The 22,451-nt window shown below is 40.8% G+C and overlaps 2 protein-coding genes across 9 annotated transcripts; one reads left to right on the top strand and one right to left on the bottom strand.

Annotated features, from left to right (window-relative positions):
• Positions 1–44: 44 nt before the first annotated feature.
• LOC127354861 (uncharacterized) lies at positions 45–4,467 on the bottom strand. Of its 8 annotated transcripts, none has more exons than XM_051385133.1 (8): positions 4,381–4,467; positions 3,964–4,006; positions 3,678–3,775; positions 2,811–3,601; positions 2,063–2,594; positions 1,689–1,828; positions 1,159–1,260; positions 45–313 (listed from the first exon to the last, which is right to left on the bottom strand). In XM_051385133.1, the coding sequence occupies exons 2-8, from the start codon at positions 3,995–3,997 to the stop codon at positions 235–237; spliced, it is 1,776 nt and encodes a 591-aa protein (XP_051241093.1). In that variant the 5' UTR covers positions 3,998–4,006; positions 4,381–4,467; the 3' UTR covers positions 45–234. The 8 variants fall into 8 exon arrangements, with proteins under 8 accessions (XP_051241093.1, XP_051241100.1, XP_051241095.1 ...); XM_051385140.1 differs by having other exon boundaries at positions 3,687–3,847; positions 4,381–4,458; XM_051385135.1 differs by lacking the exon at positions 4,381–4,467 and adding an exon at positions 4,186–4,373.
• On the top strand, positions 4,464–22,437 carry cc2d1a (coiled-coil and C2 domain containing 1A). The gene is made up of 28 exons (XM_051385123.1): positions 4,464–4,626; positions 4,871–4,946; positions 5,062–5,200; positions 5,372–5,475; positions 5,880–6,125; positions 6,290–6,605; positions 7,420–7,529; positions 7,634–7,706; positions 10,755–10,862; positions 11,105–11,232; positions 11,922–11,994; positions 12,071–12,204; positions 12,739–12,826; positions 12,931–13,007; positions 13,171–13,266; positions 14,018–14,140; positions 14,382–14,440; positions 15,149–15,265; positions 16,102–16,175; positions 16,270–16,328; positions 16,422–16,573; positions 16,692–16,782; positions 16,901–17,056; positions 18,171–18,302; positions 18,415–18,541; positions 18,655–18,731; positions 18,919–18,966; positions 19,062–22,437. The coding sequence occupies exons 2-28, from the start codon at positions 4,890–4,892 to the stop codon at positions 19,092–19,094; spliced, it is 2,997 nt and encodes a 998-aa protein (XP_051241083.1). The 5' UTR covers positions 4,464–4,626; positions 4,871–4,889; the 3' UTR covers positions 19,095–22,437.
• The last annotated feature ends 14 nt before the right edge of the window (positions 22,438–22,451 follow it).

The following is a 22,451-nucleotide window of genomic DNA, read 5'->3' on the forward strand; positions in this document are numbered from 1 at the left end:
CAGACTTACTTTCAATAATACTTACAGAATACTCAGAAGACTGATTTGATGAACACCAGCTTTATTTGGGGAGAACCAGAACAACTAAAGAACAACTAAACTATTAAACTGAACACTGTAGTTGTCAATGACACGAGTGAAGATAAATCTATCGTTTGATATTTAAACTTGAAATGCCTTCATTACCCACAAACCAACAGTAGGATGAGGGTGGCAGGGACCTGAAACAAATCCTCAGCGCGTGGAGCTCTTTGAACCTTTGTCGCTGCGGCGCAGGTTCTCCAGCTCTCTGTGAGTGGCCATGACCTTCTGACTAGAAGAGAGCAACCAGAGGACACCTTCTGATTATAAGTTTCAATAACTTCATTTTTGTCCAGATTTTAGTTTGTCAACAAGTAAAACAGATTAAAGCAGGCTGAAGATGTTAAAGGATAAATGAGTGACAGAGGATGAATAAATGATGTAGGGAAAGGGGTGTGTGTGTGTGTGTGTGTCTCAGTAAAAGTGGCTGTTTTTTAGAGATGACTGCAAAAGGCCTCAGCCACTATTAGAAGTATGGTTGATCTCCATGAAGTCTTTCTCTCTCCTGAACACTGTTTTCAGCACTTTTAGGGGTACAACTGAGTTTACTGAAAATTGTAAATCTCTTTTGTATTATATTCTAGTGTTTTAATCCCAACCTTTTTAGAAGTTTTTATAAATTACGCTGCAGTTTTTCCTATTTTTGTTGCTAGCAGCCCCTCAGATCATCCAAATGTCTTTCTGACACCTACATATTTTTCCTCATGTAAATTTGTATTTTATGCTTCAAATGTGTAACTCTAGGGATGGCAAGTTGTATTGAGGCTCCTACTAAACCCAGAGTATGTCAGCTTGATTGGTTGCACCTCAAAGCTTAACCATTCAGGGCTTGACCAGACAAGGGTCTTGGTCTTGTTAAAGGTGCCAAGCAGTCTACAGCTGACAGAGCTAAGCCACTCTTCAGCCAATCAGAGCACAGGGGGTGGGTGTGAAGAGGATGAAACTGACCAATAATATGACAAGTCAAAAGTTCAACTCTGGGAAGAGGGAGGACCGGGAGGCACAGGGAGGTTAGGAAAATAGGACAAAATGGCAAAAAAGGAGACAAAATTATAAAAAAGAGAAACATTCACTAACTTTATAGAGGAGAGTTCTCTGATGAGCCCACAGATCAGGTCTGTAGCATCAGGGCAGTCTGGGTAGCCAAGATCTTCCTCACCCTCCATCACCTCCTCCTCACTGGATGGGGAGAAAGTAACTCAAGTAGTACTAGTACTAAAATGAGAAGGTATGTTAACTTCTATTACATAGAAAATAGGAATCTCTTCTTGAAGATATAGAAAGAAATTAAACAAAATCAAAAATTATCTGAATTCACTGCATATTAATCAGATTTCTTAATAAAATGTAATACTCTGTCCTTGTTTACAATCTCTAGTGGGTCAAATGAGCTCCTGCTTCCTTTCAAAGTTTTTTGTGTAGCCTGTCAAGCAGTAAGTTTAAGTCATGGTGGGTTTCCTAGGCCTCAAATGAGCTGAAGGCTGAGCTTGTTTACACTGGGCGTCTATCTGAAGAGCCAGTCTACAAAGGCTCACGTTTTCCCGACCTTCCCTTTCTTCTCACCACAGTCAAGGTTCTTGATTTAACCCCCTTCCCTACTTCCTTACGCCAGAGAGATGGTGTTCAGCTGCGAGTCCGACACGTAATCCAGGTACCCGGATCCAAACGGGTCAGGGGTGTCCACGGTCTGAGGGTGCTCAGTGTTCAGAGTAGAAGGACCAGGTTCATCATCAGGATCACACCATTTCTGTAGTTGTAAGATGACATAATCTTCAGTATAAATACGTACATGGTAAAAAATAGTGAAAAATGCTCATCACAAGTTCAGACAGTCATCAAATAGCTTTTCTTCTTAAATTGGTTTGGCACAATTATGTGTATTATATGACACTATAAGCAAAACAAAAAGCTGCTTTGATGAAAAAGAAAACGTTATGAGCTTTACTAAACTGGTATTTTAAGTTCTGGTATGACCACTCACACTGTCTTTCCTCTCTGAGCCACTGGGTGTCACTGCAGCCTTGCAGAGCTCACCAGAGCCACAGTTCAATAATCCCGACCGGGTGTCTGTGGATGAAGCAGCTGCTTCAGCTCTGTTGCCGTCTCCAGCATCATCGGTCAACTCTTCCTTCTTCTCATCTCTGGTCCTGGTCACATTATTCACATGCAGAGGGGCAGCCTGGATTTCATCCTGGTTCTCAGCCCCCTCACTTTGAGTTGGATTAGAGTAAAAACTGATGGCAGGACTTTGGACAACTACTGCTGACCCATATTCCCCTTCTTTCGTTTGTTCTTGAGGTTTTTCAGCTACAATCTCAGCTGCACCTCCCTGCTGTATTTCCTGTTGCTCATCATTCCCTAAAAGCACCTCCTCTGCAGGTGGATCTGACTTTGTGTCACCAGGCACTGTGCCTCCTTCAGCCTCACAACTCTTCACTTTTGAGCAGCCTGGATCACACTCAGTACTGGTGCCAGTGGAGGTAGTGACAGCCATGTGGTCTTCAGTTTCTGCCCTGTATGTTAACACACAATGTTATTATCACCAAATTCGTTTCCCATTGTTATTATAATCTAGTACATTTGTATATTTCACTTGACTAACTTGAGTAGCACATGACATAACTCTTTCCACTATTGGTCGTTGCCGGGATAATGCAAAAATTAAACTTCACAGCTAAAATGTGAGATATTTAATATGTAGTTTGGGTTCTTCACTACATTATTCTGACCTGTCATTGCCTCCACAGTGACTAGACTGAAGTTTTAACAATTCCTCCTCCTGCTCTGTGACACTGCTTGCTGGTATGGATAGTGAGGATGATAAGGAGGGTGAAGATATCTCTTCCTGAGGCACAAGACCAGCTGTGTTATTGCAAATCAACTCAACTCTCTCCGGTCCGTTCAGCCCGTTTTCACGCTTCTGTGTCTGTAGAAAGTGACTCCGCTCCTTCTCTGTCAGACCACACATGCCCATCCTTCGCTTCTTTTTGGCCGGTAACCCCACTGCTGCCTCCTTTGTGACTTCCTTGATGTCAGCCATGTTCACGTTGCTGGTTTCCTGGTTTCTCTCCAAATCACACTGAGAGTTTTCCTTTGCACCCAGTTGCTCCTCCAGAGCAGTTGCACAGGATCCATCAGCCTCTTCAGAGGTTGGCAAGAGGACCTGGAGTTGATCGGTGCATGTTCGAAGTGGTGATCTGTTACCTTCCTCAGCAGTTATTTCCTCCTTGTCTTTTCCTCTCTGGTTGGCGACATTATCAGTATGTACTCTAAAGCCTTCCAGCTGAGAATCATTGTTGGGTCTGGTGACAGTAGTCTCTTCTTGCTCTTCAACAACATTTCTTAAGTTAACATTTGCTGCTTCTGCGTGCTTTTCTTCTGTGACAGGATCTTGTTTTGTGATACAGGACTGTTCTTCTGCCTGATGCTGCTGAGTAGAAATCCCAGTAGATTCCTCCAGAGGAGACTGGTTGCACTGTAGCATTGTGACATCCACTGCTGTATTATTTCCTTCTGTGTCCTGACATAAAAAAAAACAAAAAACTTGTCAACAACTTTGCTGGATGAGCTTTAAATGTAAGTTCTGTTTCAATTACCTTAATCACCTGGTGGTGGAGAGTAGCATCAGTCCCAGAAGTTTCATCACTTGGACAATCCCTCTTCGTTGACCTCAGTGACCGAGGCTGGGATGGAGCTGATAGGGACCAACTCAATTAATCGAAGACTCAGATGGGGATTAACTGCAGCTGAGGAACTCTTGACTATACTAATGATATAGTGAAGCAATTGTGGTCTTTCAAAAACATGAAATAATCATTATTAATTTTCAACAGTAACACAGCAAAGTTAGCCCATATTATGGGATAATAGCATTTCCTTTACCACTGTTGTTTTTCTTCGCTTTTCCTTTGGCCATCTCCTCGTCCTACAGAATAAAAAGAAGTGAAGGAAGGAAATAATACAGCCTATAGCTGCTGTATGGTTGTATCTTGATGGTGAGCTTACAGCCACCAACAATAGTTTTTCTTCTCAAAACATTAAATGTAGTTAGTGGGCAGCTAGCTAACGCCAACAAAGTTACACTGACTGAATAAAGAAACGTACAGCGGCCTCTAAGTGTGAAATAACTACTGTAAGCTGATTGAGTTCATTCCCAGGAACTGCTAGACAGCGACACACTGTCGATTCATGTTTTATTCATACACACGGTGGTACCACACATAGACACACACACACACACACACACACACACACACACACACACACACACACACACATAGACACTATACCACAACCCACCTGAACCCGGGACTTGTTGTTTTACGTTAGTGATGGGCGTGTTCCGTCTAGCCGTAAAGCGCGACGTGCGTTGCCATTGGAGACGCTATGTAGGAAGTAAATTCCGCCGTTCTTGTTGCTTAAAAACACCTGAGTGCTTCTACATGATCCGTCTTCTCTCTCTTGTCACTGAGCAGTGTTCGCCTCACCGACCCGAATATCTCTAACACGTAACGTTAACAACCCCGGGTCCGTGAAACTGACGAGGTAAATATAAATATTTATATATTATATGTTATATATTATATGTATACTCATTAGCTGCGTAAGAATTCAGTGTTGTGCTAGCTGTTAGCTATCATTAGTAGAGAGGCTAACTCGATACAAGACAGTTTGGATCGATACGCAGAATGACTTCATACAGCGAGCAGTGGACACTATCACTTATCGACACCACCTTTGTCCTCTTTCTTTATTGGCGCTAATAATTGAACCCCTCGTTAACTTCTAGGTAACGTTGGTAACGGTCCATGAGTCGCAGTCGAAACCCCCCTCCCCGGGGTCAAGGGGCAGCGCGAGCCAAACAGGTAACCCCCGTCATGTCTGACGCTGAGATGTGTGAATGATAACCACTGCTGTGTCAACAACAGGTCTGATTCAGCAGCTCTCTCCCTGCTCTGTGTCTGTCTCACTGTGTCTCAGATGGGGCTGCTCCTTGACCTGTCCCCGGACGGAGGGATGAATGATGAGGGCAATGATGAAGAGCTGGAGGCAGAGCTGATGAATCTGGTGGGTGGAGGAGGTGGAGGAGGTGGAGGTGGGAGATCGCAAGGGAAGAAAGGTGAGGGCAAATGTGAGAAAGTTGTTTCTTTCCATTATCTGATGCGTAGATATCTACCAGTGTGAAGCACAGTTCAGTCCTCTTTCTGTCTCATCCATATGCTCGTGCTTACATCTGAATGTTGTTTAGGATTCAGTGCTGTTTGTGATGTATTTATTTGTCCATGTTCAGCTCCTGTTCCCATGGCTGATATAGAGCGAATGGCAGCTCTTTGTATGAAAGATCTGGATGATGAGGAAATTGGGGATGACGATTTGGATGATGATGATCTGCTGGTAACACACTCGTTCCGTTTGGTATCTCTGTTAGAGCTGAAACAATCAGTTTCATTGAATAGTCGACAGAAAATTAATTTAAACTATTTTGACAATGTGCTGAATTAGCTGTTTTTTCTTATAACTTACTTCTAACAAACTGAATGGATTGGTTGAATAAAACAAACAATTTCAAGACATCATCATAGGGGCTGAGAAATTGTGAAAGCCATAATGTCACTATGTTTTGACATTTCACAGATTAAATGATTACTTGATTGAGTGGAAAATTGAACAGATTACCTGACAATAAGAAAATATATATCTTCTATATATCATTTCTAATTCCTTTATAATAAAATGATGAAGCTCAGCTGTTGAGGATTTCCTCTGAACTGTGTACATATCTGTGTCTCTGTGTGTAGGCCGAACTGAATGAGGTTTTAGAGGATGATGAGGAACAAACTCCTGCTCCCACACCTCCTGCTGTCACTCCGACTGCTCCCAAAGTGAGCGTCACATCCCACTCTACTCCTCCTGCTGCTCCCAGTGGTGCAACTGGGATGGAGTCCAGCCTTTTGGAGCGCATTGAAATGTATAAGACTGCCATTTCTAATGCTAAGGCTGCGGGCGAGACTAGCAAAGTTCGAAGATATGACCGTGGGTTGAAGGTAAATAGTAGACTAAACAACTTCAAGTTGATTCCCATACTTTGCCTTCATTCTAATCTTTTGAAATGTCTTATTGAACATCTTTTACATGATTCTAAGACTTCATACTGTTTACAATTTGTCCTCTGTAATGTTGAAAACATATGTTTGTGATTTAACCTTAGACACTGCAGTCCATGTTGACATCTGTCAGGAAAGGAAAGCCTGTCAATGAGGAGGAGATCCCGCCTCCTGTCGCCCTCGGTGGAAAATCCAACGTCCCAGCCGAGTCTGAACCGATCAAGGAACGAGAACTGCCCCAGCCCACACTGTTGCCCTCTCCCTCCACAAATCAGAAACCTCTAAGAGAGGCTGCGCCGACAGCTCCTAATACGAAGCCGGTTCATCTGACCCCGCCTCAAAAGACCACTGCTGCCATCACCCCAGGAACACCTGCCATCTCTCCTCTCACCCCCAGTCAGCCTGATGCACAGCACTCGGGTAAACACACAAATGATAATATACAAAATAGTCTTACACTTCTTCTCTGTACTGTGCTGAATGTGTAAGAGTAAAGATGTGGTGAGATTGGTCCACTCTAATAAATATTTTAAATTCATCAACTCGCTGAAAATGTCATTAATGTTATCAGATTAGTGCTCATTGTCACTCAGAGGAATTCAGTGATTATTGGTTGTCTTATTTATTAAAAATGTGCAACTATTGAAATCAGTTGATTAATAGATTAGTAGATTTATGCAATGACGGTGTATCATAGCACAACCCTACTGTCAAATGTCTTTATCTCTACAAGAGAACCGTCTGTTGTTCTTTTCATTCAGCACATTTGGCGTCACGCTTTGTCTTCTCATAGTATATAGTATATATGATGCATTTACTGTTGTTGCTCACTTTTCTTTGTTAACAACTGATCAGATAGCAATTTCCAGTGTGTAACATTTAAGAGAATCTGTTGTCAGAAATGGAATATAATATTCATAGTTATGTTTTCATTAGTGTTTAATCACCTGAATATAAGAATCGTGTTTTTGTTACCTTAGAATGAGCTGTTTTTATCTATTGTCCAGGACGGACAAAGACTGTAAATATCAGACAGATACTGTAGATAACTGGCTCTAGATAGGTCCTTTAGCAATTTTCTCAAGTTTCGTGGCCACCGTAGTTTCTCCTACATGCTTGTAATGTGAGTGAGGCAAGGGTATTGCAATCAGCAACTACATTGCTACATGACACTTAATCCTACATACTGCACCGATAAGACATTTCATATTCATTTTGTCTTCCCTCCATTCAGAGGTGAAACAGGCCGTACTGACCAGACAGAAGGAGTATAAGATGGCCGCCATACACGCCAAACAGAGCGGCAACATTGACCAGGCCAAACAGCACTATCTCACCGCCAAGGTAACCGAACCAATGTCGGTGTTATCATATGAATAAATCTATTTGTTTGTATAAGTATTTATAGAAAAAGTCAATCCTAATAGATTTGACCTCCCCTCATGCAGAAGCTGGACATGCTGCTACAAGAAATGGACAGCGGCAAACCAGTAGACCTGAGCTCACTACCTCCTACTCCTGGTCAGTGTAAACGCTTTAAAGGAACATTTAACGTAACGCATTTGTTTAGATTGTCACTGACTGTAGCCCGATTTCTTTACAGAATGGAGCTAAGTGGAATTAATTTCAGCACTGTGTAATTCAGTTATTGGGTCTCTAGTTGTATCCATGTCTGTAACATATATATATTCTTACTAAGATAACAATGTTCTGGAAGTACTATTTATAAGCATGTCACACACCTGGTCCTACACTTGCGCTGAATTAAAGACCCATATCCTGCTTAGTTATAGCTCCTATAGATGCACTCATAATGTCTAAGGGCAGCTAATAATGTATTATTAAAACACAAAACTGGCACTGCACTGGCATATATTTTCTTTAGGTTGACTAATCTTGAATAAGATTAGGAATAAGAACACATTTATCTTCCAGCTCTGTTACACTCTTTGACACTCCTTTTTTTTCCCCCAGTCTCTTTATTTTCTCTTTAGTGCAATCGCTCCCTTCTGATCACTCTTTTCTTGAATGGTATCATATTTGTTGATATTTCTGAGGCCTTTATACTACAATACTGTTGTCACTGCAGTTTACTAAACAAATTCTGTTTTCTTGGTTTGGATGCTCAAACTGGTTTCAAAACACTTGTCTGATAGAACATAGATGATCTGTACTGATGGTCTCACAACCTCCCTTTTAATAACCAAGGGGGTGCCAGAAGATTCTGTGCTTGCTCTATAATCATTTACAATTCAATTACAATTCAATACAACAATTGTTATTTCTCCAACACTGACTTATAATAATATACATATCTTGCATGCACATTGCTCTTTTCCAACTCAAGCCTCATGTAGAAGTCTGCCTTTAACATTCTACATACAGTGCCTTACAAAAGTATTCACCCCCCCTGGCATTTTTTGTGTTTTGTTGCCTCACAACCTGGAATTAAGATGGATTGTTTGAGGCTGTGCATCATTTAATTTACAGAACATGCCCACAACTTTGAAGATGTATATATTTTTTATTATTATTGTGAAGCAAACAACAAATAGGACAAAATAACAGAAAAAGTCAATGTGCATAACTATTCACCCCCCTAAAGTCAATACTTTGTAGAGCCACCTTTGAGGCAATCACAGCTCGAAGTCGCTTTGGATAAGTCTCTATGAGCTTGCCACATCTTACCACTGGGATTTTTGCCCATTCCTCCTTGCAAAACTGCTCCAGCTCCTTCTAGTTGGATGGTTTGCGCTTGTGAACAGCAATCTTAAGTCTGACCACAGATTTTCTATTGGATTGAGGTCTGGGCTTTGACTAGGCCATTCCAACACATTTGCAGGTTTCCCCTTAAACCACTCAAGTGTTGCTTTAGCAGTGTGTTTGGGGTCATTGTCCTGCTGGAAGGTGAACCTCCGTCCTAGCCTCAAATCACGCACAGAGTGGTACAGGTTTTGCTCAAGAATATCCCTGTATTTAGCACCATCCATCTTTCCATCAACTCTGACCAGTTACCCAGTCCCAACAGCCCCACAGCATGATGCTGCCACCACCACCATGTTTCACTGTGGGGATGGTGTTCTTTGGGTGATGTGATGTGTTGGGTTGGGTTTGCGCCAGACATAGCGTTTTCTTTGATGGCTGAAAAGTTCAATTTTAGTCTCATCAGACCAGAGCACCTTCCTCCATACATTTTGGGAGTCTCCGACATGCCTTTTTGCAAACTCAAAACGTGCCATTTTTTGCTGAAAGTAATGGCTTTCTTCTGGCCACTCTGCCATAAAGCCCAACTCTATGGAGCGTACGGCTTATTGTCGTCCTGTGTACAGATACTCCAGTCTCTGCTGTGGAACTCTGCAGCTCCTCCACGGTTACCTTAGGTCTCTGTGCTGCCCTCCTTGCCCGGTCCGTGAGTTTTGGTGGGCGGCCGTCTCTTGGCAGGTTTGCTGTTGTGCCATGTTCTTTCCATTTGGTTATGATAGATTTGATGGTGCTCCTGGGGATCATCAAAGACTTGGATATTTTTTTATAACCTAACCCTGACTTGTACTTCTCAACAACATTGTCCCTTACTTGTTTGGAGAGTTCCTTGGTCTTCATGGCAGTGTTTGGTTAGTGGTGTCTCTTACTTAGGTGTTGCAGCCTCTGGGGCCTTTCAAAAAAGATGTGTATATGTACTGATAGATCATGTGACACTTAGATTGCACACAGGTGGACATCATTTCACTAATTATGTGACTTCTGAAGGTAATTGGTTGCACCAGAGCTTTTTATGGGCTTCATAACAAAGGGCGTGAATACATATGCACATGCCAATTTTCTGTTTTTTATTTCTAAAAAATAGTTTTATGTATATATTTTTCTCATTTCACTTCACCAACTTAGACTATTGTGTTCTGATCCATCACATAAAATTCAGATTAAAAAAACATTGAACTAAAGGCTGTAATGTAACAAAATAGGAAAAAAGCCAAGGGGGGTGAATACTTTTGCAAGGCACTGTAACCTTGAACTTGTACTGAGGGCTGCCATCTATACATATATTAGTACTGAAATTGAAGTCATTAAATATCTAGGAATAGTTTGACTTTGAAACCTAATGTGGAATAATTGACACAGAATCTGAAGATAAAAATGTGTTTTTTTTTTATGTCAAAATTTTTGTTTAGTGTTTTGAAAACTGGAACCGTTGTGCAATCGCAGAGATATCTTGTGTTCTAATGTTGCTCATTTCACCTTAAAACTACTTGATGCAGATTACCACTGTGTCCTGTGCTTCATTACAGGGAATACATACTTTACTCACCACTGTGTATTATATAAACAAAGTTGGCTGCTCCTCACATAAAACAAGAAGAGAACTACTACACCATCATTTCTGTTAATAAACGGGCCTGGCTAACTCTTGATACCATATGGGTAAATACTGGACTTGGGACAATAGCCATCCAGAACCTTTACACCATATAAATAGATTCATTACAAAGCTTTATTGTGTGTTTTATTTCTTCTGCCTACCTGATTAAATAAAGGTTATAATAATAATAACCCATCTCCACCCTTCCACAGGAGATGTAGTAGCAGAACACTGTGCACCTCCTCCTCCTCAGTCTTCCTCTAAATCTACTGCTCCTGCTGCCCCTGCTGCTCCTGCACCCGCCCAGGTGGCCACTGCCGGTAAGACCCCAGTAGCCCCGATACTTCCTTCTGAGTAGGGGGCAGCATAGGGCAGATATTAAAAATGCCACATGCTGTTTTGAATTTTAAAAATAAAGTGTGTGTGTGTGTGTGTGTGTGTGTGTGTGTGTGTGTGTGTGTGTGTGTGTGTGTGTGTGTGTGTGTGTGTGTGTGTGTGTGTGTGTGTGTGTGTGTGTGTGTGTGTGTGTGTGTGTGTGTGTGTGTGTGTGTGTCCTGCAAAGACCTACCTGCTCCCAGCAGTTTGGCTGAAGCCCTGCAGCAGAGGATGGACATATACAAGTCAGCAGCAGAGGGAGCCAAGAGCAAAGGAGAGGATCGTAAGGCTCGCATGCACCAGCGCATTGTCAAGGTACAAACCATTAACATATTATTTAAAATACTATTTTCAAAGCCAAATAATTGTTTTTCTTAAAACTGATGTATAATGCATACTTACAGCTGAAAAAAATTCAACTAAGGCATTAGATATTTTCAAAGATACAGCTATGTGTGATGCACCTTGTATTCATGGCTCAGTGCCTCAGTGTTTGGTGGTGTGTTTTTTTTGCTTTCCCTGAATAACTGATGTATGACTCACTTTATTTTTACTGTAAATACCCTCTGTACCATTGACTGTAACTACCACTATTGCTCATTTTACCTACCAGAATAACCTGCAATAATGTCTGTCTTGTTCTCTGAGAATTGTTCAGAGGCAATAAAATAGGAAACCTCTAAATTGAGTAGATTTATCTGAGGTAGGGTACATGGATGAAACAAAAACATGAAAGAAAGGACAAAAAATAGGTGTGAAGCCTGTATATTGTTTTTTATGACATTGATTTCCATGTGGGAGTTATGCTTTTGTATTTTCTCTAAGCATTTATTGTTTTTTGTTTTGTTTCTTTATATGCAAGAAAGCCACTTTGTATGTTGGCTGACCCCCTCCTGTTTTTAAGTAGGGTGGGAATGGAAAAAAAATTGGTGTAAAGTGCATGTAGTAAAGTATCTGAGGGAATTCGTCTTTAATAGTATTAATATCTCCTCTTTTTTTAACAGCAATACCAAGATGCCATCAGAGCTCACAAAGCTGGACGACCTGTCAGCTTGTCAGACCTACCTGTGCCACCAGGTACGTTTCTTCAGGTGGGTTCAGGATAACTTGCATCTTATAATTACAGTAAGTCACGTGTGTGTTGCTCTTCTAGGCTGCCCACCACTTCAGGGCTCAGAGGGGGGTCAGCAGAGCTTCCTGGGTGTCCTGGAAACGGCTATGAAAATAGCTAATCAGGATGGAGATGGAGAAGATGAAGAAGAGGATGAACAAAGAGAGGCTGCCAAGGTAAAAATAAATTAATAAAGGCACTACCAACTGGTCAAGTTGTTATTGTGCAGCCAAGGAATATGATTGGTTGCCTTTTAACAGAAGCTAGCAAGGTTTTATTGTTTGTCTTGCCAGCTTCTGTAGTAGGCTATTGAATCATTACTCTTTTATCTGCTGCACCTCTTGCCTATTCCAACAATTTCATGCTTGCAATCACAGATACTTTGGTTATTTACAGAACAGTAGTTGCTATTAAATTCAAATCTTTATTTAAACTCAAAGAACCATTGCTCTCATTTACAAAGATGTGATGTGATGGAGTTACAGGCAAATTAAAATTAAATGGGGAAATTCGGACCGTACTTGGGGAGCTTTAATTGATCTAGATTTAGTGAAGACCTAGCTGTTGAAAGTAGTTTAAAATGTTAGGTCAAGCTCACAAGCGTCTCAAGCTGTTGCAGTTTATGCAAACAATACTGTATCTTGAAAACTGAATGTATGTTAATTGCATTTGTGTGATGATCACATTCCTCATATTTCCTTTCTCCTCAGCCTGCAGTGCGTCCACCGGCCCAGAAAGCAAAGTCTCCAGCTCCTCAGGCCCCTGGAGGCTCCTCAACTCTAAAACTGGGTACTAAAGGTGTGTTCAGAGTTTGGGGGGGGAGAATGTGCATGTATGCCTGCCTGCACATACAAAATGTGTCATACAGAGTTTCACTTCTTTTCTCTTAATTATCCTTGTAGCTCAGCAGCAAGTGGATTTCCTGTTGCTAAGGCGACAGGCTTTTTTGCGTGCAGCACTGCGCTCCAAACAGATGAAGGTAAGACCTGGACTTTTTTTTTTTTTTTCTTTGCTGTAGATAGATTCCCTGCCGTCTTTGTATTTTTGTAGGTGCCGCTGTCTGTTGTTTAATTGGGTTCTTGAACATCTGTTGTGTTGCTGTGTTTTGATTGATGCATCTGCTGCTGTTTGGTTGTGTGTAGGACATGAACGGAGCAGGGCAGCACCTCAGACACGCCAAGGGTCTGGACCCCATGATCACTGCTGCCAAGTCTGGTCTTCCTGTTGATATCACCAAGGTTATAATTATATTCTTATGTGCAAATGAATGACCTGGGAGATACAGAGCAAGTTTGTGTGTGTTGAACATCTTGTCGCAGGAGCAACCAAATGTGTGAGGTGTGTTAACACAAAGTGTGACAGAAATAGAAGATGGGAGGAAGGAAACATGGGGTGAAATCAAAACACCTTTGTGCTCATCCTGGTCACACCCTCTGTGTGTTTGTGTCTCACCTGTGTGTCTATCTGCATATTTTCAGAGTCATTTTGCTGTTCATATTTCATATAGTTGCCACTTTTCCCATATGACTTTCTTTCATTTTGCCTCACTTTTATTTAACATCTTTGCTTCATATGAGCCATGTATTTCTCTCTGACTCAGTCCCACAGCTTAATTACCAAGAATATTATTTTTGTGCCTCTGTTAGTTTGTCTTGTGGTCTGTCTGCAGAATATTATACAAACTTATAAATAGATATTCATCATTTCTAGTGGAAAGATAGAAAGATAGGCAAAGGAACAGCTGATAAGATTCTGGTGCATCTGTATCAGGGGTTCTCAAAACTGTGTTGCAAATCATAAAGGATATTTTAAGGGACAAAAAAAATCGATTCAAATTGAATTTAAGAGGTAGTAGTTTTGTCTTTTGGCATAACGGCAAGTTGGCAGATATTTGGGATCTCCGAGTTCCCTCTTGTTTGTATTTTATGTCTAAGAACAGTTTGCTTTCTTTGTTTCTCACCGCATTTGTAATTGTGTCCTTCCTGACAGATTCCCAGTGCTCCAGTCAGTGAGGAGGACTACACCCTGGCTCGCTCCCGTACCTCCCCTCTCTCTCCTCGCTCCAGTGAACAGTACCATGGCCTTATGGATCTTTTGCGGAAGCAGCATGAGGTCAGGACGACCTACCTCTCCCTTCTTTTTCTTTTATGTACATTTATTGTGAAACCTCCTAAATCTTGCGGTATATATGTAACTGGCTTAGAAGTTATGATTATGGCTTTTGTTCATCACTTTGTTTGGTTTTGCAGCTTTTTAAATAGACAAGTTTAAATTTGTTCTGTATGCTTTTGTCATAGGTTTTTTTTTTTCTTTTCTTACTCACACCTTCTTTGTTCTGTATCTCGATCTACAGAAATGTCTGGGCTACACTCAGCAGTTCATACTTATGGGCAATGTGGCTGAGACTCTGAAGTAAGAGTAATTCCTCATTTTATGTTTCTATATGTGAATTTTATTACACATGTTATCTGCAGCTGTGCTGGAATTTAAACCTACTTAAAACTGTATTTGGATATTTGGGGATCCGGCCAATAACACGTTTATTATATTAATAATTAGATAACAGGTTGTGCGGAATTATTTTCATCATCACAAAAACATCACACTTAGAGATCAGTTGATTGATTATTAATACTACATATAAAATGCCATCATTATTTTCCAGTGCCCAAAGTCTTCAAATTGCAAATCTTGACCAACAGTCATAAGTGCAAAGAAATGCATTTTTTATTACATTAGTAATTAGTAATTGGTTAGATTTTTTTTATCTTCTAAATTGCCGACTAATCTATTTTTAATTGTCTTCCATTAATATACTTATGGATTTATTCAACTACAAAAGTACAAAGTTGTGGAGTGTGGCATCACTCTAGCAACAGACTGTAATTTTACTGATTTTCTTCATAGACCATGTCATTACCATAATACATACAGTGTAACTTTGACACCACACTGCATATTTTGCATGTTGTCCTCACACATTTTCACATACAATTAAACTGTCACATATTATGTGATGCATTACACTTTCTTCATTCCTGAAGAGTCTGCATCACTCCCTTTCTCCTATTTATGAGGTTATCATGAGATATGATCATTTGTGTCTTTGTTTCTCACCAGGTTTGAGAGGCTAGCTGAGGAATGTATGAAGAACATAGAAATACTGAAGAATTCCTACGCCAAGGGCCAGCCAGTGCCCAAGTGCCGCACGGAGGAGAGGACCTTCAACACTGTCAAGTCAGCAACAAACTCATAGATTATAGATTATGTTATAATGTTTACCCTTTTATGCATGTGCTTCAGAAGGACCAAAATAACTTAGGTCAACACATTTTATCCATGGTAGAGGCCCTAAGGATGATTAGTCTACCACTTTATATCTAAACAACTATCAAATTGATTAATCATCATATTTTGTACATGTATTCATGATTTCCAGAGGATGAATCCTAATAACTTGGTGATTCCTGACTTTTCCTGTACTGCCACAATGAGGTTGACATTTTTGTCTTTTGGAGTGCCATATAATTTGGTTCATATTTATTTCCACCTCAGAATGAATTGTAATGACTTTGGTGATCCCCTGACTTTTATTTGTTCAATACTTTGGTTTATGACTAATCAGAACTCTATTTAGTTTTAATTAGCAAATGATAGCATTGTTATTGTGAGCATCTTAGCCTGCTGCTAGCATAGCTGTAGACTCTTAGTCTTGTTTGTTAATAAATGCCCAATGTAACCACATTTTCTATTTTACTTACTGTAAAACATTGTATTCTTTGTGGTTGCTACATGACCTGTCTGTAAGCCTTTCATAACAATTATAACATTAGCTATGTGGCTCTGTCGTGACGATCGCGTTCCCTGACTAGAGCAGTAAATGAGTCAGAGTGACTCACTATGACTCACTCTGGCTCTGCTCCAGTATCCTACCAAGCTAACCGCTAGGTGACTGTGGCAGTGACTCGTCCAACAAATCAGGATTTTTTGGCTCTCGTTGATGCTGACTGGTTGTTGTCTGTCACTCGTGATGCTGTTTCTGAATGGTCATGACTCCTGTTTTTGTTATGTAGGATCCACTCCAGCCTGACAGCTAGTGAGCTGATGCTGTACATCATCAGAGGCATCAACCTACCGGCTCCATCAGGTACTGAAGGCTGGTTTGTATCTTTTGAAATAACCAGGCAGTAATGTGTGTCAAATGTATGTTCACTCTCGCCTACCTCTCGCTCTGCCTCCAGGTGTCTCACCTAACGATCTGGATGCCAGTGTGAAGTTTGAGTTTCCTTTTCCAAGTGCGGTAAGACTCTTTCACACTCGGAGAGTAGATTATGGATATTTCACTCTGTTTATATCGAGATGAATTTTAATGCATTCACTTATGCGTGTGTAGGAGGAGGCTCAGAGGGACAAAACCAGCACAGTAAAGAGCACCAGCAGTCCAGAGTTTAAAGAGCAGTTCAAACTCCAAATCAACCGCACACATAGAGCGTTCAAACGAGTCGTCCAGTCCAAAGGAGTCAAGTTTGAAATCATCCACAAGGGGTAAAAACCACCATGGCTTTGGGGCAGTATAGACAGAAGCTTCCCTCATGTTATATGCTGTGAATGTCACGTCCTTTATGCTTTTGTCAGTTGTATTCTTCTCTTACTCTATTTACAGAGGCCTGTTTAAGACAGACAAAGTAGTGGGCACTGCTCAGCTGAAGCTAGAGGCTCTAGAAAACCACAGTGACATCAGAGAAATCATAGAGGTGAGCGTTGATAACATGTAAAATACACACACACACACACACACACACACACACACACACACACACACACACAACACACACACACCAGATCATCTAATGGTGTGTATGTGTTTCTCAGGTGATGGATGGACGTAAAGCTACAGGTGGCAAGTTGGAAGTGAGGGTGAAGATCAGAGAGCCGTTATCAGGAGTGGATCTCCAGCCGGTGACAGAAAAGTGGTTGGTTCTCGATCCTGTGTCCTCCCTTTCTCCTCCAGAAAGACAAAAAGAACGGGTAAGTAAAGTTTTCAGTTCCCCTGACCTGCATGTGTGTAGACTGTGGAAAGAAACTGAATCAGAGCAAATAGCTGTGACTGTAAAGAACTCGCAAACTGCTCACAAAGGCTTCAGCCGGCCAGGTCAGGTTCACACTTAAGATCCTTGTTGTGTGAAATTTCTGTGTGAAACTGAGCCAACGGGCCATCCTAAAAATGATGTCATATATGTCAGAGTCAATATGCTCTAAATAAAGTGCTAGTAAGATCATCAGACGGCATCTGAAATCTCCCCCCACACCATTTCCAAGTTTGGAATTAAGGGCTGCAGTTTTTATAACATTTCTCAACCAGCGATCTGACAATCATTCCCCATGGAGGTTTGAAATTAGGATTGAATGTGTGTGTACTGCGTCTTAGTCTTTACACCGTTCCAACAATCACCAACTCTGCTGTCTCTCCCTCTAACAGAGTTAGATATTCTTCACACAGTTACTTTTTTGTGTTCTAGTGTGACAGCATTAATGCCTCTGATAACTTCATTATCACCATCACAACAATTATCACTTCTCGCCCCTGTGCATTTCCATCCACCTGTTTTTATGCGTTATTTCAATTTGTGCATAAAAAGACTGAAAATGTACCTAACCAGGGAAAGGGGATTGCAGTATAACAGCTACACGTCCGATATACATTATATCTATTGCATTCCTGACCGTATGTAACAATGTTTATCTGTATGGTCCCTTTTAAATATACAAATCAGTAAATAAATAAATAATATTTATTTTTCAAAATAATAATCGATTAGTCGCCAGCTATTAAATCAATTTTGTTTTCTATTTTCTATTTTGAAAATTGATTAATCGTCATTTTTTGGGGAAAAAAATTCTCTCACCTCCTGAAATGTGCATATTTCTGGTTTTGTTAGTTATCTATTATGGTAAACTGAATATCTTTGGGTTGTGGCCAAAACAAGATATTTGAGGACATCTTGCTGGGCTTTGGGAAAAACCCAACCCTATTTGCAAGCCCTATAAATGCAGGAGTAACAAAAGCTAACTTTATGGGTACAAAAGTATATTGACAGTATCAGGTCAGTGAAGTCTCAGTGGGTGTGTTTGTTTGAATCAGGCTCCATCTCCTCGGTCTAAACCAAGACATGAAGCACCCAGCAGGAGCAGTCATTCCAGCAACTCCCCTCCACAGTACAAACTCCACAGCTTCAGCCTCCTCAACTATGATAAGGACCGGCTGGAGAGAAAGGTATTTGTGTGTGTTTATGTGGTCTAAGCCTGTCCACAACATCCACTTCTCTAATACTTGTAATGGCCCTGAAGTCCTGAAGGTCTCGTCAGTCATTATGTCTGTCTCTCAGATGGCAGAGTACCGAAAGACGCGACGGGACCCCCCATCTGACCTCATCCATCAACACAAAGAGGTCACACACAGACTGCAGTGGCAGAAAGCACAGCTAGAGCGAGCCTCACCTGCTCTGCTGACAGGTAACTCTCAAACACACACAGAATGCACATCAGTATGTTCATCACTAACACATGTGAAGTAAGTGCCTCAACCTCACACACGTTACCCACATTTCCCTTCACCACATCTGCAGAGTATGAAAATGTGCTGGGGAGATTAGTCCAAGGACTTTCTGACACTGTGAAGAAATACTCCAGCCAAGGCAACAGGGTGAGTAAAGGATCAGTTCTGAACTTGTGTGTGTGTGTGTGTGTGTGTGTGTGTGTGTGTGTGTGTGTGTGTGTGTGTGTGTGTGTGTGTGTGTGTGTGTGTGTGTGTGTGTGTGTGTGTGTGTGTGTGTGTGTGTGTGTGTACACATTGGATCTTATTTTATAAAGTTTCAATTGTCTTTTTATAGGACGTTGCCAAGGATGCACTGGGCAGGTTGAAGATGGTGGAGAGTGAGGTAAGGGTCGCTAAGCACTATACATATAAAATGTATTATCATCATCTTGTATGTGCATATATACAATGTATGTACCCCTCTTCTCTCTGCTTCAGCTGGAATCGCTGAAAAGGAAACGCACTGGATGAAAGGAGAGTAAAGGAGTGAAGACTTGGCTGAAATACTGTTATACTCTCTCTCTCTCTCTCTCTGTTTCTGTCTCTGTCTCTCTCTCATATATACAAACACTACAGTGGGTACTTTAAGGCCATGACAGCTGCATGAACCAACCTGCCTGATGAGTCTGTCAATTGATCATATGACTTGTGTCGCCTCCCACAGTATCTAAGATTAAATCTGCAAAGGGACACAGACATTAAAACAAAGTTAAATAGCTGAAGGAGATGCAGGTTTATTTGCACTTAATGAGACAAACACTACAGATGCTTTTAAAGTACAGCTTTACAGACTTTACCTGTATTCTAATTGTTTTGTTTTTTTTATTCCCAGCTTTCCTTTGAGAATTGTGTGTGACGAGATCCGTCAAGTTTTACATTTGACACCAGCTCTTTCGTTGGCCATAGATGACCAAAAAAATGTGTGTGCGCGTGCTCTGAAGTGTGTTTAACCAGTGGACTGAGGTGTTTTTAACCCCTTTTCCCATATTTTATGTGTGTAATGAGCTTAATCTAATCTGTCTGCTCCAGTGTTCCCAGATTACAGTAATCTGCTCCGTTTGGAGTGGTGTGATATGGGAATAAAAAAAAGGGGCTTCGGGGCGCTGCAGTCGACATCCCATAATGAGGGATTAGTGTTTGTGTCACCAAGGAGACGACTAGATCAGACGTAGAGTTGCCTTTGGGGCTGGGGAGAGGGGGTGTTAACAGCGTGCCCTGAATGTGGCAGAAGCTTAGTTCTGCAAAAGGGTTGCTTCATCTTCTTCTTCTTCATCAGCTGTTTCTTCTTTGTTGCCTGTTCGTCTTCACTTTCTTTACAGTAATTCCTTCGCATACATTCATAGATTATGCAGAATCACGAGTAATGGGCTGCTCCACTTGGATTTTCTTCAAACTCAGACAATGTTAAGTCTATTGTGCTGTCGATTAGAAAATAATTAACAGCTGCTGCATCAGTGTGCTGCTACTTTGCACAGATTTTGGCATATTCAGTTTACAAAACTAGATTCTGTCCCACTGAGTTCTCCAGTGGCAGCACAGTGGAGTCTGCCCCACAGGAAGACAACCCAATATGTGTCAGTAAGGCTGGGTAATTGTTCATTTCTATTTCTGTTCCCCCATAGACATCCCTGTCAAAGGCATCCTTGTCATTCCTCTCAACTTCACACTTGTTTTGACTGTAAAGTCAAGGGGACAAAATTCAGACAAACCTGACACATTTTTTTTATAAAATGTGGGACGAGTCCTGGCACCTTGAAATTAAAACTTTTGCCACAACACCAGATGAACAAAAACAGTAACGTGACACGTGTCACATTACTGCCATGTATTCTCTGCTCTGTTCAGTGCCGTGGACACTGGCTCTGTTTCCTCTGTGTCCGACAACCTGCTAACCTGATAGCAGCTGCTGTTGATCCACATTGATTGCATGTGGTCAGTATGTAGCAGACTACTTTAAATGAGTCTTACTGTATGTTTTTATTCGACTCTTTAATGTGGATGATGTCTGGTAACACCACTAATAGTTTTTTGGTCATGTGACACAGCAGAGGATCATGTGTTTGCTCTAATCCACCCACTGCCTCACCCCATTAGCAAATAATCCTGGTTAAAGTTGACCTGATGTGGCTCTCCATAGTCTGTGTTGATTTTTATGTAACACCCCTTCCCCCACTTTTTTTTTTATCTATAAGGAGCATATCTTCTGACTCTTTTGGTGCTTTTGATCAGCACTTAAAGGACTGTACCAGATTGCCCCCTAACCCTAACCCCCAAACCAACTAGCTCCTTAACTACAAGTCATGTAAACATAATATTTCTTGCTGCAGTTTTTCAACGCATGCAGCACAGTTTCAGATTAGACGTATCTTCCCTACTGGCCAAGGCAGCCATTAGTTCCCAATTATTTCTGTGAAGTACGAAAATCATTTAGCAGACTTTTGAAGCCAAACATTTGGCCCACAGAGTTGTGTAATCCATCACAGCAAACATCAAGTCTGCATTAATGTTCTTATATCTTGCATTATGCAGTTGTGCAGTTTAAATACAGATTTATTTGTTATTAGCTCTGCATTTATGCTAGATTACTTTAAAGAGTCAACTAATTATTTTTTTTTTTTTTACTTTTCATTATGGAAAATGAATGGAAACTGTTCAGAAATTGGACTATAGTTAACATTTAGGTTCATTATTGGTTACTCTGCTGATTACTCCATTTATACATTTATATATTATTAGATTATGTTATAAAATACCAGAACATCTTCTTAAAACCCAAATCAACAGCTTCAGATTTCTAACATTTCAAATAATAAATACATGCACATTTCAAAACCCAGAGATATTCAGATTACTGTCATACAAAACAAAGAAAAGCAACAGATCATCATGGATTAGAAGCTGGATATAGGCAGTGTTTGGTGTTTTGACTTGAAAAATAACAAACAAATATTAAATGGATTAATGATCTAATTGTTGCAGATGTAGAAAATATACTTTAGCAACATGTTTTTCAGAAGGTCTAGCTGTGATGTAAACTGGTTTGTAGTAAATGGGCTAAAACATGCAGCACTCACACGCACACAAACTGCAACTGCACAAAACCCCTTTCTTCTTCTTTCACCACAGAACCTTTAACCCCATGTCATCTCAAACACACACACTCACTCCTGCCGCATCACCCCACTACTCGAGTCACCTCGTGGCCTCTGAGGCTGTCCTGTTGTCGTGACAACGAGCTCATCAGCATTCAGTGTGGTAGTTGGATGGTCAGGACCCGGGTAGAGGAACATATTGTTAAAGTTTGTCCCACTGATGACTCACACTCCTTTCTCACATTTATAAAACACCACACAAACACACTCACACTCCTTTCTCACATTTATAAGACACCACCCTCACACACACACACACTCCTTCTCACTCTTTCTTTTGTTTTGTTTTGCTTTTATTTTTATCGTACTCTAATCTTGCTACACTCCATTTAAAAAAAAGAGGAAGTTTGGTGGATTGTTTGTCATTATTATTATTAGTACTTGTGTCCTGATCAGCTGCGGTACATGTATTCATCTTGGCTTGGGAAAATACTATTGTTGAACCTATTGCATTTTTTTAATCTGTTAAGTCATGTAAGGGCAATCAAAATAAATGTAATGTTTATATACAGCATAATATGCACTGTCTCTATTTTTAAGTGTAAGTCATGATTTGTGCAGCTCAAAAGGGGAATGTATGAAAGCCTGATTGTTTAGGCTTTATTATCTTGTGTTTATTATCATGAGGTTGGTGATAATATGAATAAAGTGGTGAAACAGCACTGAGTTTATGTCT

The sequence above is a fragment of the Dicentrarchus labrax genome, unplaced genomic scaffold (assembly GCF_905237075.1).
Source record: "Dicentrarchus labrax unplaced genomic scaffold, dlabrax2021, whole genome shotgun sequence".
NCBI classification, from domain to species: domain Eukaryota; kingdom Metazoa; phylum Chordata; class Actinopteri; family Moronidae; genus Dicentrarchus; species Dicentrarchus labrax.

Excerpts from the sequence above, each read along its gene's own strand:
- LOC127354861 (XM_051385133.1), bottom strand. The coding sequence starts at position 3,997 with ATGGCCAAAGGAAAAGCGAAGAAAAACAACAGTG. Across the intron at positions 3,776-3,963 it reads AGCGAAGAAAAACAACAGTG|CTCCATCCCAGCCTCGGTCA; the intron begins GTAAAGGAAATG and ends GGTCCCTATCAG. Across the intron at positions 2,595-2,810 it reads CACTGTGGAGGCAATGACAG|GGCAGAAACTGAAGACCACA; the intron begins GTCAGAATAATG and ends GTTAACATACAG.
- cc2d1a (XM_051385123.1), top strand. The coding sequence starts at position 4,890 with ATGAGTCGCAGTCGAAACCCCCCTCCCCGGGGTCAAGGGGCAGCGCGA. Across the intron at positions 7,530-7,633 it reads AGCACTATCTCACCGCCAAG|AAGCTGGACATGCTGCTACA; the intron begins GTAACCGAACCA and ends CCCCTCATGCAG. Across the intron at positions 15,266-16,101 it reads AGGACCTTCAACACTGTCAA|GATCCACTCCAGCCTGACAG; the intron begins GTCAGCAACAAA and ends TTTGTTATGTAG.